General features: G+C 41.9%; 1 protein-coding gene across 5 annotated transcripts in view; it reads left to right on the top strand.

Annotated features, from left to right (window-relative positions):
• LOC126353886 (potassium voltage-gated channel subfamily H member 8) overlaps positions 1 to 18286 on the top strand; it is a 1477332-nt gene that overhangs the window by 1097421 nt on the left and 361625 nt on the right. For all 5 annotated transcript variants that reach the window (XM_050003094.1, XM_050003103.1, XM_050003121.1 and 2 more), the window contains exon 5: positions 10586 to 10716. In XM_050003094.1, coding sequence (XP_049859051.1) covers positions 10586 to 10716 — 131 coding nt within the window. The remainder of the gene's footprint in view (positions 1 to 10585; positions 10717 to 18286) is intronic.

Below are 18286 nucleotides of genomic sequence, written 5' to 3' on the forward strand. Positions count from 1 at the left end.
AGGAAACCCTACCCGCGAGAACAGACAGTTGAGTCTCTCTCTTCTGCTAGTCACATGCCTGAGCAGTACTACGTCTGGACTATAGCCCTGAGTAAAAAATTTTTGACTGAATTACTGTAACAGAAATACATTCATCTTTGGGTTTTCTCCATTCGTATCGAATAAAAGAGTGTCGAAGGTTAACGTGTATGACACATGAAGATTGATGGACTAAAGTATCTTGGTAATTTTGTTCCATTCTTATATTTTTTCCCGTTTCCAGAATCGAAATTTGCATCCATTGAATTTTCAGTGCATGATACAATACTGTTACCTTTGTACTATGTGTCGTTCTTACTCTGATCAGCCAAAACATTATGACCACTGTTCACCACGGCGCTGGACGGCACCTGGTGGCGTTGCGGGCACATGACGCGGTAACAAAAATATGTAAGCAGAGCCGACATGTACGGGGAATCACGCTAGAGAAAACGTGGGCTGCATGCGGAGATCCGTTGAGATAATCGACTAACAAAGTGAAGATTGTTATTACCAGCCTGTGACCCAGTCTCTCGAAGACAGCAAAGTTGGTCGAATGATCATGTGTTACTGTCGTGAGCGTATGCGGAAAGAGATTGAAAAAAAATGGTTCAAATGGCTCTGAGCATTATGGGACATAACATCTGAGGGCATCAGTCCCCTAGAACTTAGAACTACTTAAACCTAACTAACCTAAGGACATCACACACAGCCATGCCCGAGGCAGGATTCGAACCTGCGACCGGAGCGGTCGCGCGGTTCCAGACTGAAACGCCTAGAACCCCTCGGCCACACAGGCCGGCGGAAAGAGCGAGAAGTACAGCGAAATTACCAATAGGCGTTAAATGTCAGGATATCCACAACTCGTCACAGAATGTGGCGGTCGTAAGCTGCTTTGCTCTGTAAAGTTGGGTGGATGGCGATCTGTGGCATCTCTGCCGAAACAGCACAATGCTGGTGCGCGAACAAGTGTTTCGGAGCACACCGTTCATGGGACATTGTTGAACACGGAGCTCCACAGTAGACCATCCCCACATTCACAATTTGATCCAGTGACATCGTCAGTAACTATTGCACTGTGCGCGAAACGAACAGGATTCGAACATCGATCGATGTAAACGTGTCGGCTCATCGGGTGAATCACATTTTGCTACAAAAGGTCGATGGTCGTCTCCACGAAAGCCGTCAACGAGGTGAACGACGGCTCGAAACGTGTAGCGCGCCACGGATTCAGGCTGGTGGGAGCAGTGTTATGCAAAGGGAGACATTTTTCTGCGCTTGCATGGGACCTGTGGTAATAATGCAATACATTCTGACAGCATCCTTCCATGCTTGACGTCTTCCCCGACGGAGATGTCAACTTTCAGCAGTATAATTGTCCGTGCCTGCTATAGTGGTTTGAGTAGCAGAGTGAACTCATGTTGATGTCGCTGCGACCAAATTCGCCTGATGGAACACATCTGGGTCGATATCGGGCAACACCATCCCTTACGCAAATGAGCAGCCTGTTATTTAAGCGAATTACATGACACGTGTGTACACATTTAATGGCACATACCTTTAGAAATCTACCAGCACACTGTCGAGTCCCTGTTACGCAAAATCAGCGATATACTTAGTTCTAAACATGGACAAGCAAGCTATTAATCATGTGGTCATCATGTTTTGGCTCATCAGTGCACTTCAGTGAAAAATCCTAGTAGTTCCCTCGGTCGTTTATTATTGTTGCACGGTCCCTTATTTCTTGTCCTTTCTACTGTTTGTATATTTCCTTTCGATTGGACAGCTATTAACTTATAAAACATGAAGATATTTAATCATAAAATGTGTAGGTCTGCAATTTGCACATGAAGTCATGTGTATACAGTTCTGCTCAAAACATGGCAACTGATGATGAAAAATTATGAGACAAGGAGCCTCTTATCTAAAATATTTAAAAATACGTTTCAGATAAACACGAATAAGTCTCTGCAAATTTTTGGTCCAAGCTGAAGGACAATTTAGTGTGCAAAGAGGCTGCTCTCTTGCCAAAGACATGTAGAAACATCTGTACGTTTTTTGATTTTCCACGCCCAGTGGAGAATCACCCTATAAATTCAATGTGTACAGGAAAATCAGCCGATGCAGGGTACGTGAACGTTGCCTCCAAAAAGTACTGATAATTTTGCAGATGAAAATCCTTTTTCTACTTTTTTGGTTGGACGGTGGTTTAGTAAATAATTAATGCCAAGGTCTTTTGTTTCTAATAACGATCTGAAATCATGCCACACAACTGATACGTTCTTATATTTAGTGTGCAGATCTTCAATAGGTTTATTAATCTTTGTTAGTGACTCACACATTCACGATGAGAGCAGAAGTCATAGTAAGCATTTTATGAAATGCGAAAAGTGCTACACATTTTATGAGCTGACCGAGAACGCTCTTTACACGACTCGGAAAAGTATGAAGTAAAGATTTTCACTTTACAGAAATTGTGTAAAACATTACAGTTTTGCGTAACGTGCGTGTTTTGCCTAATGCCAATTGTTTGATAAAATAAATGTAATTTTCTTCATGAAAATGCAGATAAACCTTTCACTAAAACTTAGATTACAACTTTCACTTCAATTTGTCACGATCTGCAATGATGTATGCAGAAGTTAATGAATTAAAATTGAAATTTTCGTCATATGAGGTAATATGTCAGAATCTCATTAAAATCACATTAAGTGTTCCTATTTATTCAGTCGAAAGAAGGAGCACCTATCGATTAACCATAAAATAGCATAGTATTTTGTAAATAATTGAAATTTTTTGGTTGTAGTGTGTATAGCAAACTGTGTCTTCATAGAACACCGAAAATATAGATTGCCACTAATATAATAACTTAACAAAAATTATCGCTAAACAAAGCTCAGTTCTTAAAATAGTAATGTAAATATATAGTGCTTCCTTCCTTACAATTTAACTTTCCCACAAGCAAATTATCTCCCATTACAATGTTTCCTGACGTGGATAGAATAACTTTCTATCTGCTAGTGTAGGAGGTGTTCATCTGAAGAGCGCAGGCGAAGAAACTGATTAGGCGTTAATGTCTGAGTTCTAGTCAGAGATTTGTAACATTACTCATCGTAGATACTGGGCTCTCAACTACAGTATCACGGAAGTTACCAGAATCTGTTTTTTGCTTATGTCTATGTTGTCATCGCCGCGATAGTAGCTAACAATTAGAGAAACTTCAGCAGCTTAAAATGAACGAATATCAGTTGTGTTAAATGAACGTGTGAGGACCAATTACTCAGAAATGTGCGATATTGAATAACACACGGAAACCAAAATCTATGGTGTATTACGTTCCCCATCAGTGTGGATAATGGAAGAAGCAGTGTCAGAAACGAGGCATAATAAGATATCGAAACTGTATAAAATTTTAACAGGTTCGATTCAAGTAATTTCTGCTTCCATTACCAGCTTTTCTGGAGCCCACATCGCCACTGTTCTCTTCATTCCTTGAATCTGACTTCCGGTTATTTAAGGAATACCTTCTACTGTACCCTCCCTTTTACAAATCCTTTGTCTTTGAATATATTCTTTGAGAAACTGTTACCTGTATATATACTGATAAGACGTTTTGATTTTCTGCTTTGAAGAGCAGTCACTTCTTCAGTGGATCTATCAATCCGGTTGACTGCTAATCTCTCCCTTAGGCGCGTCCCTTCACTGAAATACAGATTCTTTAAAACACTCCCATATCATCGCATAAACAAAGACAAGAGTCCACAATTCGCTCTGCAATTCTTCATCCGCGTCAACGGAAGTGTTGTACAGTTCAATTTTGATATGAGAACGACAGAAATCCAGCGGATTATTCGTAATAACTTGGACAATCATACCGAAGTAAGCAGCGGATCGTAAACGCATTCGGGACCAATGTTTGCTGGACCGCTTCTGCTGCTATTGTGGCACACCTTCAAGTGATACACTTTCACCTGTATGGGTTTTCACTACTGATAGACGTCTGATCGACTAAATGCAATACCTTATGAGGTGTATGCACTATATAAACGTTTAGTGAAACACGATAACATACTGAACCAACTTAATGCGTTACAGTTCTGCTACCTGTTCATTCACGTTTACAGGTCACTTTTTATTTATTATTCGTTGAAAACAGAGTCAAAGATTCGCAACCACAGCTGTGGTCGTCGGTGAAAATAATAGGGTTCATTTTGCGGTCCTCCATATTCAACTTTTACATCCATTCTGTTTATCAGTACTGAATAATGGTGGTGGGCTCTCTAATATTTTCAGAGCAGTGTCCTGTTCTTATTCGTAGCGAAACTAACCAGCTACTCTGTAATAAGCTCAGTACTGCTGGAACTCGAAATGCAGCCGCTGAGACAAAGGACTCAAAATCTGGAGGAGATGATTCCAAAGTGCCGTTCGTCCAACCTAATTTACGTTCTCCGTGTAGGCTAACATTTACATGACCCCGCCGCGTCAAGTCAACGGCATGGGGGATTCCCTTCCCCATCTTTTAAAGTATTACTCGCTCTGTTGATCCTTGAAATTTAAGAGCGCCGTAGAAGAAGGGTTCTGGATTCTAAGAGACAGAAGTCAGTACGTTATTCTTCATGGGATGAAATCGCCAGATGTAAAAGTAATTTTTGGAGTATCCCAACGAGGTGTTACAGTAACATTACTGTTTACAATATACACTCTAAGGGAAAAATACACATCATGAAGGAATTAGCCGAATGGGACGGATATCGGTAGATGAGATGCACATGATCAGGAAAAGAAATGATTACAATTTCAGAAAAAACTGGATGATTTATTCAAGAGAAAGGGCTTGACCAATTGAGCAAGCTAATAATGCATTGGTCCACATCTGAACATCTTGCAAGATGTTATTCCACTGAGGACTGATTTGACAGAGTTGATGGATGTACTCTTACGGGATATCGTGCCAAATTCTGTCCAACTGGCTCACTAGATCGTCAGAATCCGGAAATGGTTGGTAGACCCTTTCCATAACTGCGCAAACGTTCTCAGGTGTGGAGAAATGCGGAAACCTTGCTGGCGAAGGTAGAATTTGGCACTCGCCAAGGCAAGTAGTAGAAACTCTCAGTGTGTGGGTACAGGTATTACTTTGCTGAAATATAAGCCAGGATGGCTTTCCACGAAGGGCAACAGAACGAAGCGTAAAATATCGTCGACGTAGGGATAAATTGGCAGAAATTGGAATGCAGAAGACCATCAATTTATGCCAAGCCGAATAACACCTTGCAAAATGCCCACAGGTGGTCCAACGCATTATGAGCTTGCCCAATTAGTCAAGCTCTTCCTCTTGAATAAATCATCCAATTTTTCTGAAATTGTAATCATTTGTTTGTATATGAGCATCACATCTACCGATTTCTGTCGCATTCGAATAATTTCTTCGTGGTACATCACATTTTTTTAGAGTGTATTCCACTGTTGGACTGAGCAATAACAGTTCCTGTTGACATTAGTGACGGAAACAAGTCATACAATAAGGTGGTGTGATCAGATGTGTGCAATTCCATCCAGATTTAGTTTTACTACGGTTTCTCTAAATCGGTTAAGGCAAGTGCGTTTTAGACGTTTACAGCCGATTCCTTCCCCATTCTTTCCGAAATCGAGCTTGTGCTTTGCCTCTAATGTCACCGGCATCGACAGTACATTAAACAATTACCTGCCTTTCTTCTTCCAGAGCCATCTGCGCTCTGAGTGAGAAAATACGTCCACTGACACGTCAGTGCTGCTTCTGATGTAGAGCTTATAAATGTTGCCTGACTTCACAGAATCAACATCTTTCTTGCTGAAGCGTTTGCTGAACGCTTTCTCAAGTCCATCACAGTGTAAGTACATTGTCTTCGGTTTCCTAATCTTCCTTCTTTCTGCTAACTAGGCTGTCACAGTGTGAACTAGAGCTTCGCGAACACTTGGTGGTGTGGCTCCCGGAACTGTATCTAGTAGAATTTCGTGTGTGAAGGACTCCTGCAGACTGTGACGTTCTGTCACTTTCTGTCGGCAGCAAGAACTTGCCGCCAGGAGTCTGAACTGTCGTGTGTGAGTGCCACTTGCTGACACAGCACGGTCAACGAAATTCTGCAAACTTCTCCCGACCGACTAAAAGTCAACCTCTTCAGACTTCATATCCACACTGTTTTATTTTTCTAAATCCGTGGCTGTCTGTTATCGTTTTCCTTTATCATCAGTCTTTAGAGTGAGAGTATTTTGACGCAGCGTCCCACGAATTCCTCTCCTGCGACAAATCTCTTCATTCAAAAGCATCCTGAATTCTCCATTACATTTCTTCCATTGCAGTTTTCATCCCCTACAGCTACTTTTACTACCACTCATGGAAGCTCTTCCTTGATGTCGTAACACGCCCCAGATTCTTGTCAGTATTCTTCTGGTTCCATTCCTCGCCGATTAACCGTCCATATAATTTGCATTATCCTACTACAGTATCACATCTCAACCATTAAGAGGAACGAATGTCAGACTTTGGCATCTCACACGTAGGAGGCGATTTTGGATGGAATGACTATTTGCTGGTCGCTCTCAAACATTGGCTACTTGAGGAACTGTTGCTGTGTGACTCACCTAGCCTCCGCTACAATCGTCGATAGTCGGATGTGATCCCTTTCATCCACACGATTTTGTTCACTAAAGTTGACTTTGGCAACGACGTATTGTCCCGAATCAAGGCGCTTATGGTAACCCGTTGGCATCTTGTTGTTGGGTGTGATCTTACCTACCCAGCCCACTCTCAGATGGTCGGATGGGGCTCTGCAGTCGAGTTTGGACTCCAAACACGGCACTTAATTTTTTAAAATATATTGCAAGGTATGAATTTAGGGATGAATTAAGTGTGTAGCCTGTTTACTTTTTTCTTTTTGAGCGGGGAGGGGAGAGGAGGCGGTTGTTTTACAGTGTCTTTGGCCGTCCACGGCTACCCAATCTTCACGCCATAACCAAATTGTCTTCTGTCGGCAATCTTTTCTGCTTAGCCTCCGTAATTCCGAAATTCCAGTGCTTCCAAGGTCTACCTGTCATCTGCCTTCCTGGACGTCTCGGTGTCCCATATCCACACTTTCCGAGATGTATTTTTCCATCTGTAGGTCTTATGTGACAATGCCATTCTAATTGTTTCCTTTCTATTCACTGTACAAATACTGAATCTATTTTCACCGGTCATTCCTTTCCCTGACCAGTTCTGTATTCTTGAAACTCCTTCCCCAGAACACACAATTTCGAGTTCGTGAAGCTTTTCTTTCATTTCCTGCGTCAGTGTCCGTATTTCTGTCCAACATGATACAGTAATTGGAAATTAAAGATAAATAAATGAAAGAACCAGCTATAACAGGATATGGTCGCTTTCCAGCCCTTTCCAAAGACGTCTTGCCAAAAAAAATAATACTTCTTTTATCAAGACCTCGGACCGACTGAATTCTGAATAGAAAAGTTACTTGTTTTAAATCATGATGTGACTACACAGCGATATTAATTCTGATACGATAGACGTCTCCTTGTCGATCAGCGGGTAAGAAAACAGCAGGTCGACATCTTGGCTGTAATACATGAGAGAGAGCAGTTGAGAATAGGTCTATACCTCGTAAGCAACAGCGAAGAAATATGAAATATAAATAAATGAAGTAAAGCATACAGAAAAATCAACTAAAAATTCTCAACTGATATAAGAGTTAATAAAATCAAAAATAATACAGTTTAAATATAGATACGTACTACAGTAAATGCATATCTGCATAAACATAAGTAGACTACTATACCACAATGGTAACAGCAGAATGTTTATATGCATGTGAATGCTGAAGTATGAGCTGGAAAATCTAGAGGCATCTAAAACACGGACTATTAGAACATTAATAGATGCAATACAAATTACATATGGTTGAGTAATCAATATCAAAATTAGTGACAAAACGAAGGTTAATTTTCTCCGGTCATATCTGCCGAATGTATCTGAAAACGCTAAAGAAAGATACTGGAGAAAATACTTACAAACAGTATGAGTTACAAAAATGATTAAGTAGGAGAAAAGCCTCAAAGAATAGAAAAACAGAAAGAAACAATTTTAGAAATGGAATACTAAATTTAGAATGCTTTCAAGGAGAATAAATGACAAATCAGTAATAACGACGACAAAAGAAAGGCAAAAAAATATAAATAGGTATTGGAAAAATTGAAAGCAATACTGAGAGAAGAGAAAATGAAGTTGTTCGTAACGAAGACTATACTCGAATCCAGCTACGAGGCGCTCGTCGTAAAGTTCATACTGGTGCAGAACACATTCATACCTAAACGATACAAGCCCGGAGTTGGCGAAGGGCGGCTTCATCCTGGAAGTTGCAAACAGATAAATTCCAGAAAATTTTGTGATAGATCTTATGGAACCAAACTGCAGAGGTCATCGGTCCCTAAGATTACACACTACTTAATATAAAAGTAACTTACGCTAAGGACGACGACACATCCATGCCCGAGGGAGGACTCGAACCTGCGACGGGGTCAGCCGCGTGAACCGTGACAAGAGGTGCAAGACAGCGAGGCTACCCCGCGCGGAAAATTCCAGAAAAGATACCAAGCCCGTCGTAAGCAGTATACAAGTACAAAACAGTCCCAGCTGCATCCGAACTGAAATCCAACCCTACGGGAGATAACAAGCGTACTCTTATTGGAGTGTTTCATACACTAAAAGCCATTTAAATTGCTACACCAAGAAGAAATGCAGATGATAAACGGGTATTCATTGGACAAACATATTATACTACAACTGACATGTGATTACATTTTCACGCAATTGGGTGCGTACATCCTGAGAAATCAGTACCCATAACAACCACTTCTGGCCGTATTAAAGGCCTTGATACGGCTGGGCATTGCGTCAAACAGAGCTTGGATGGCGTGTAGAGGTACAGCTGCCCATGCAGCTTCAACACGATACCACAGTTCATCAAGAGTAGTGACTGGCGTATTGTGACGAGCCAGTTGATCGGCCACCATTGACCAGAGGTTTTCAATTGGTGAGAGATCTGGAGAATGTGCTGGTCACGGCAGCAGTCGAACATTTTCTGTATCCAGAAAGGCCCGTACTTGAAACATGCGGTCGTGCATTATCCTGCTGATATGTAGGGTTTTGCGGGGATCGAATGAAGGGTAGATCCATGGCTCGTAACACACCTGAAGTGTAACGTCCACTGTTCAAAGTGCCGTCAATGCGAACAAGAGGTGACCGAGACGTGTAACCAATGTCACCCCATACCATCACGCCGAGTGATACGCAAGTATGGCGATGACGAATGCACGCCTCCAATGTGCTTTCACCGCGATATCGCCAAACACGGATGCGATCATCATGATGCTGTAAACAGAACCTGGATTCATCCGAAAAAATGACGTTTTGCCATTCATGCACCCATGTTCGTCGTTGAGTACACCATCGCAGGCGCTCCTGTCTGTGATGCAGCGTCAAGGGTAACCGCAGCCATGGTCTCCGAGCTGATAGTCCATGCTACTGCAATCGTCGTCGAACTGTTCTTGAAGATGGTTGTTGTCTTGCAAACGTCGCCATCTGTTGACTCAGGGATCGAGACGTGGCTTCACATTACATTACATCCATGCGGATAAGACGCCTGTAATACGAGGCCGTTGGGATCCAGCACGGCGTTCCGTATTACCCTCCTGAACCCATCGATTCCATATTCTGCTAACATTGGATCGCGACCAACGCGAGCTGCAATATCGTGATACGATAAACCGCAATCGCGATAGGCTACAATCCGACCTTTATCAAAGTCGGAAACGTGATGGTACTCATTTGTCCTCCTTACACGAGGCATCACAACAACGTTTCGCCAGGAAACGCCGGTCAAATGATGTTTGTGTATGAGAAATCGGTTGGAAACTTTCCTCATGTCAGCACGTTGTGTGAATGTTCTGAAAAGCTAATCATTTGCATATCACAACATCTACTTCCTGCCGGTTAAATTTCGCATCTGTATCACTTCATCTTCGTGGTGTAGAAATTTTAATGGCCAGCAGTGTATGAAGCATGGTGGACTGGTTCCCGGGCCCCGCGGCGCATTTATAGAAAGCTGGAGAAACCAACGGGTTCGCTCCTCCCGGCGGCATATGTGGCCACGCAGCTCAGTTTCCTATGTTCTGCCCCTAACGTGGCCAATAATCAACTCCACCTCCATACCGCTGCCTGTTGGTGGAATATCCTCGTCGCTACTTTGCACAGATGCATTAGTTACGTGACGCTGGTAGATCATCAGAAAGAAAATAAAAGTTATAACGTGTTAGACTACTATTGTTTCCAAAACGAAAATCTAATGTTCCCCGTGAGATAATTTGGTAAATGACGTAGATGTAATGACAGTGGCGAGTGTGTTCCATGAAGGCGCCGCTGTTGCTATGCTAGATGATAATGCTAGTTTGTAGAGTGTGAAACGTAGACGCTCCGTCTCATTGTGTGTGGACTTGTGCCTGTGGCCAGTTTTGAATCTGAGCGCGGGCCTGTTCTGCGCAGACGCGAACGGCAACGCCGACCCCGAGGCGCCGCCCGCCAACTACGGCCGCCGCAGGAGCCGCGCCGTCCTCTACCAGCTGTCCGGCCACTACAAGCAGGACAAGATCAAGACCAAGCTCAAGCTCAACAACGTGAGTACCGCCGCGCGCCGCTGGCCAGCCAGCCAGCCAGCCAAACGCTCTGCCGTAGCTGGGAAACCATACCGACACACAAACTGTTCAATGTATCTCACGACAAAAGGATAAAAGAAAAAGTTAGCCAACCCCACGAGATATCTCGATACCGTGTAACACGGCCTCTGGCCTCGAAAATCTCCTCAATGGGGAGAGGTATACAATCCGCAAGTTTCAGCTCACTGCTGATTAGATCGTTTAGAGCTGTGGAGCTGCTTGTATGGTGACTGTCAGATTTTCCGTGAGTTTAAAATCGAGTGATTCTGTTGGCCAGTCGAGAGAGTTACCTAGTGTTCATCAGAGCAGGAACAAATGGGTGAGACTTGTGAACGCCGCTATTGTCAGCCAGGGAATGCCCATAGCGCACTCTTTATAAAGAAAAAATAGAAACAAACGTACTGGTTTATGAACGAGTGAGCCGAAGTTATGATTGCCCAAAACCTCCGTAGAACCACCTGCAGCGTGACCTACGCCCTCCAAACAGCCTAACGTGTCAGTGGGTCGACAATGCATTCGACACCTAGCGGAGTTTGGAAACAGGCGAAGTCGCGACTGTCAACTAATCTATAGTTTCTGTGTTCTTTGGCCCATTGAAGACACCCAGCTTTCTGTGTTCTTCTTAGTAACTGCCTTGTTGGAGATACTGACTCCAAACGCTCACTGCATGCAGTTCACTTCGGAATGTTCGCTCAGATATTGATTGAATTGGGCCTTTATTCACTGACAGAAGCGATTCTGTTGGGTTTGAAACCGATTATCATTGACTAGTCGTGGTCTCCAGTTCCCGCCCGTTAAGATCTTTTTACATCCAATCTACTTACGCCGCGTTACATGACTGCGAGTGGTAAACAGTTCGTAATAGACACATTGGATAACACGCATTGATACGCCACCATTTCAAGTAACGTCCAAATACAATAGCTCATGCCAACCTGTCACCTTTTCACGCCGATTCCTTTTTCTGCTCTGATTCCATGCAATCAACCGTCACATACACATCACGTCATTGTCATGCCCTGATTCTACATTAGCTACAACGCTCCAAAGTGACCATTGTGCTTTCACCAATATTTTATCCGGTAGGCTCAACATGTCTGTGTTACACTGCATTGTTTCCGTGCGACATGAATTCCAAGCGGTGTTCCGTACCTTCTGAGGTAATTATACTGAAGAATTCACTGTTTTTACTTCTTTTACTTTCAAAGATATAACTACGGCACAAGGGATTGTTCGTCCGTCTAATGGCCATGACAGTCAGTCCCGATCGTTCCACAGTGCATGTTAACAAGAACAGCAGTGACGTGACTCTAGCACAGCATTTAACCAGCGCAAGAAATTGCGTAGTCATTCCATATTTAGTACGCAGTCGAGCAGCGTGTGGGACACGTGGCATTAAACCGTCACGGCTACACTTTAATAGACACCTTGTGATCTTCCACCCCACTCCGATCTGTGTTTCATGGACGCTATGAGTAGCAAATTAAATTGAAGACAATCATAAATATCAGAATTCACATAACCGCGTACGCACTTTTGTTGTTCTTTAGTATGTGCTAACGCAGGTATTTTACAAGCGTTCGTGTAGAATCTTTTCGAAATATGATATCCCTAAACGACTCGCACTATAATCCTGCAAAAACACTACTGACATTCTTATTTACCCCAATTTTAGTTTTGTAGAGTCACTGGCCATTGATCTATTTACAAAGCGTATTTTTGCACAAAAATGTACTTTTGGAACTATTATTAAATCATTTCATTGGCTAACATTACGCTCCCTTGACTACCAATAAGTCCTGTGAAAAGTGCACGTCAATAGCACTTTCCTTTTCCGCAATATTTGCGGATTTAGGCGATTCACCTTGTACATAACAATGTTTATACTTAAACATTCCCAGTTCACTTTCACACACATCACTAATGTTACAGTATCATTTTCACTGTGGTTAATGTCATTCTGATTTACTCACCCCAAAATTCGTGAAAGTTAGCTGAAACACCTTACACGAGAGCTACCGTTTATTATTATTCACACGTGGTTGTTAACTTCAGCCTACTGTTAATCAAGTCCTACTTACTTAATAACTGCTTATCACAATATTTCCATTCGTATTAACGATGTAATATCCTTTTTCTCACAATATTTACACAGATGTTCTCATTGTCTATATTAATATCATATTTTTTACTCATTTCGGTTCAACTTAACGCCACTCCTCTAGATTTTTACTACTTCCATTCGACTGCAACGAATACCTGAATATGCACTAGCGCTAGGATCAGAAATTTCGCCTCCTCAATGCTACAATGCCCAGCGATTTTCTTCCACGTAACCAACACCATGGCCTTAGTAGATATTGTATAACATCGCTGTGCCGTAATCCGCAACATGAAAGCAAAGGCTTGAAAGTTACTTAAACTAATCTCTGATAAATAAAGTATCCCTTATTCGAAATGTATTTGTGAATAGTGGATGAATTTACATTCCCTTTATTGAAGTAACACATTACTCGTACTTTATTATTTCAAGAGAACTGATTCCACCTTGTGTCAGGCTACAATCTCGCCACTCCCTATTTTCACCAAAAGGTTATTTTCAAAAAAACATAATCACATTAAAGCGATCCTTCAATACTGAACGTCCTGAATCTAACAATTACTCAGTTGGCAGTGTAATAAATGGTTGGTAGTCTTTCAGTCACCTTAATCATACGCCAGACTGATTATAAACTGCGTCTTGCACTTATTTTACGCTCATGCGCTATCGAGTCACGTTAATAAGTCACGTTAATACGGCCATCTGTTAGTAAATAAAATACCTTTCCGTTTTCAACACACTCGAAAGCTAGAAGAGCTGTAAGTGATGTAATAAGGTAGTCACGTCCGTCTCAGAGTCTCTGGGTGTGTAATGGAAGATTGACAAAACGAATAAAATTTTAGGGGTGGACCGACAGATAGTCACAGTGTTTTGGAGCTTGGAGCATTAAGATTCAGCTGTTAGTTCTGATTACAAAATTTCTCACAGGTACACATTATAAGCATGACCATAGTTAATTTAAAACTGTGCTGTCAATGAAAAATATGTCAGAACTAAAAATTTATTTTACTCTCAAATTCTTGATTAAACTCACGATTTCGTAACGTAATGGCTAAACAAATTTCTGTAACTTTCCTCTAGATAATTAAATTGTTGTGATTAAAAGTGATACAATATTTCAAGACAGAATACAAACTGTGACAACTCTCTGCATCTGACATTTTGTGTTAAATAATGTATTATTCTAAAAGTAAGAAGTTATTTAAATTGGCATGCTGTAATACATATTTCTTATGTGTGTATCTGCATCGCAATATCGCATGTAGCATTTCTTTAACTAGTAGTAAAACATTTTTTCGATACCCAACTATCATATTCGTATATAATTTCTAGACAGTAATTACTGTTTAAGTAGAGGTTGGTAAATAGAAAATTAAATAGATCTCATAACATAAACTCCTTGTGGCCAATCACAACGCAAAGAAGCAAATTTTTAATGGTTCATCAATTTGTGAAGAGAAAACCAAAGTTTGTTTCGAGCTTGTGGTTCGTTCAGAGCTTTCTGTTGAAAGAGTATTATTCCTAATGCATACTGTTGTCTTCAACCGAAAACTAAAAAACGGGCCAAATTGCAAGTGCCTTCTCAATGCAAAGCTAATATATACTTCTTGTCTCCTCGGGTCACACAAAAGTAGAAAGCATTATTTCTGAGAGCTTTCCTTTGTGATTGGTCGCTCTAAAATAATTAGAATTAAGGACTGTAAACTTAGCTATAATGTACAATTATATCAAAATGAAAACCAAAATAAAGCTGTCTGAAATTAATTGTAATTGCTGCTTATAATTCGACAATCACTGTCGTTGCCTGAAGTCAGTCTCGAATAGACAGTTCTGGATGTATAAGTATTGAACGTTTAAACAAGCTTTGATCAACCTCTAAGAGGTACAAATTGTACGTTAAGGGTAGTCTAACATTTTACAACTTATTTTCGTGGAAGCGTATTTGCTTCTGGTTGTGGCAGAAAATACACTACTGGCCATTGAAATTGCTACAGACGCGACAGGAAGAAGATGCTGTGATATGCAAATGATTAGTTTTTCAGAGCATTCACACAAGGTTGGCGCCATTGGCGACACCTACAACGTGCTGACATGACAAAAGTTTCCAACCGATTTCACATACACAAACAGCAGTTTACCGGCGTTGCCTGGTGAAACGTTGTTGTGATGCTTCGTGTAAGGAGGAGAAATGCATACCATCACGTTTCCGACTTTGACAAAGGTCGGATTGTAGCCTATAGCGATTGCGGTTTATCGTATCGCGCCATTGCTGCGTTGATCGAGATCCAATGACTGTCAGCAGAATATGGAATCGGTGGGTTCAGGAGGGTAATACGAAACGCCGTGGTGGATCCCAACGGCCTCGTATCACTAGCAGTCGAGACGACAGGCATCTTATCCGACTGGCTATAACGGGTCGTGCAGCCATGTCTCGATCCCTGAGTCAACAGATGGCGACGTTTGCAAGACAACAACCATCTGCATGAACGGTTCGACGACGATTGCAGCAGCATGGACTATCAGCTGGGAGACCATAGCTGCGGTTATCCTTGACGCTGCATCACAGACAGGAGCGCCTGCGATGGTGTACTCAACAACGAACCTGGGTGCACGAATGGCAAAACATCACTTTTTCGGATGCATCCAGGTTCTGTTTACAGCATCATGATGATCGCATCCGTGTTTGGCGACATCGCCATGAACGCACATTGGAAGTGTCTTTCCGTCATCGCCATACTATTTTATCACCCGGCGTGATGGTATGGGGTGCCATTGGTTACACGTTTAGGTCACCCCCTTGTTCACATTGGCGGCACTTTGAACAGTCGACGTTACATTTCAGAAGTGTTACGACCCGTGGCTCTACTCTTCATTCGATCGCTGCGAGACCCTACATTTCATCAGGATAATGCATGACCGCATGTTGCAGATCATGTAGGGCATTTCTGGATACAGAAAATGTTCGACTGCTGCCCTGGCCAGCACAATTTCCTGATCTCTCACCAATTGAAAACGTCTGGTCAATGGTGGCAGAGCAACTTATTCGCCACAATACGCCAGTCACTACTCTTGATGAACTGTGGTATAGTGTTGAAGTTGCACGGGTAGCTGTACCTGTACCCGCCATCCAAGCTCTGTTTGACTCAATGCCCAGGCGTATCAAGGCCGTTATTACAGCCAGAGGTGGTTGTTCTGGGTACTGATTTCTCAGGATCTATGCACCCAAATTGCGTGAAAATGTAATCACATGTCAGTTCTAGTGTAATATATTTGTCCAATGAATACCCGTTTATCATCTGCATTTCTTCTTGGTGTAGCAATTGTAATGGCCAGTAGTGTAATTGACGAGACTGTAGATTTTACTGTACCCTCAGCTTATGCTTCGATTCATCCAATGAAGACAGTACAGCGAAACAGCAGTACGTTTTGTTTTTTGTTGGTGCTAGAGTGAAGATGAGAAACCGGAGTTTCATTAGCTTCACTTATAGAAGATATACCACATAAGACGCATTTCATCGGCGTATCGGCGGATATCTGCTATTTCATTTTCGCAGTGTGTAGCCGGAGTCAGCCCAAACAAATTGTGTTAATCACGTCTTTCATGCGACTCCCATTGTCGACGGATGGTGTCCCTTTGTTTTCCGTTAACAAACGAAATGATTTTCAACAGAATTTTTTTCGATGGAGCGCTTCCACATTCCTCCAGAGAATTTTTTTTAACCGAGTCTATTAACAGGAACAGAAGGACATGAAGAATCACCAAGTACTCCAGTAGCAACTGGGAAGCGCTGTTCACGGTGCTAGCAGTCAGCGCAACCCGGCTGGTGCTGTTGTCTCTGGGGGACTGGTGATTCTTGTTTTTTTACTGCCCCTTTTAATACATAGCGATAAAACTAATATCTCACTAGTCTAGTATGAGACCGCTCTATCAAATGAACGAGCTTTGTGGCGCACTGTTTAGCACACTAGAAACGCATTCGGGAGGACGGCGGTTCAAATGCGCATCGGACCATCCAGATTCAGGTTTTCCGTGAGATCCCTAAATTGCTCCAGGCAAACACTGCGATGGTTCTTTTGAAAGAGTACGGCATATTTCCTTCCCCATCTTGAAACAACCTGAACTTCTGATCCGTCTCTAACGATCCCGACGCCGACCATAGCCTTTCTTTCTTCTATCTAATGGGTGCGTAAAATTCCACTTTAAAAATCAACTTGTTTGCATTTGGAATAAACCAACGCTTTCCATAGACACTGGACGTCGCATGAAAAACATATTGAACAGTATTTCTTTCGGCTGACTCAGGTACACAGCGCCAAATATCAGCCGAAACATCAGAGATATACTCAGCTATCTACATCCGTCCAGCGCCGTCTGCAGGTTTTAAAAATAGTTACGTGAGTTTACAAAAAAATGGTTCAAATGGTTCTGAGCACTATGGGACTTAACATCTGAGGTCATCAGTCCCCTAGAACTTAGAACTACTTAAACCTAACTAACCTAATGACATCACACACATCCATGCCCGAGGCAGGATTCGAACCTGCGACCGTAGCAGTCGCGCGGTTCCGGACTGAAGTGCCTAGAACCGCTCGGCCACGGCGGCCGGCTGAGTTTACAAGTACTAGATATGTGATGGCGTTCTTATACCATTAAGACTTCTGTTACCTGAGAAACAGTTGCTACATTAATTGCAAATTAATCATAATTAATGGAATTAAATGCTCCATCTACGGGAATGTAAGCAAAGCATGCCAGAATCATTTTATTTTCACAAAATATTTTGTTTGAACCACAGCCACTTACTTCAGATACTTCTTATAAAACAGCATTACAAAACTATTGAAAATTGTGCCTTTCGTACAGATCACCTTCTGCATATTACAATGGCCAAAAGCTTTACGAACAAAAGAAATTATTTTCAGGAATACTGACGTAATATGCCTGAAAAAGGACAAAAACAACAAGTTCAACGTCTATTGGGGAGAAAAAAGAGGCCCGTTAGCAAATGCCCCACTGCATCATAATGTACTAGCAGTGAATTTATTTTTATTTTAAATATGCCAACCTACACCTCGTTCAGTGGACAGATTTTTTATTCTCCACTTCTTTTCTAACTTTAAACAATGTATTCAATGCCATAATGTTTGTTATTTTGCCATACGTATGTCGTTATAAAATGGACTGCGGAGAACTTATCTAATGACAAGAAAAATCAGTCAGTACTCTGATGTAGGGTTCTGACACAGACATGACTTTTAGCCGACGCAACTACGAACATCTGAAGACGATCCAGAGAGACTGAAACGTGTCACTTATTAAAAAATATGCAACTGAGACTGAAGAATAAATGAGACTTATTTTAAATACCAGTACAGTTACTATTCTCTCGCGAGGGAAATGTCGGCTACAGTAACAATGTACAAAGTCTG

The sequence above is a fragment of the Schistocerca gregaria genome, chromosome 1, assembly GCF_023897955.1.
Source record: "Schistocerca gregaria isolate iqSchGreg1 chromosome 1, iqSchGreg1.2, whole genome shotgun sequence".
Lineage (NCBI taxonomy): Eukaryota > Metazoa > Arthropoda > Insecta > Orthoptera > Acrididae > Schistocerca > Schistocerca gregaria.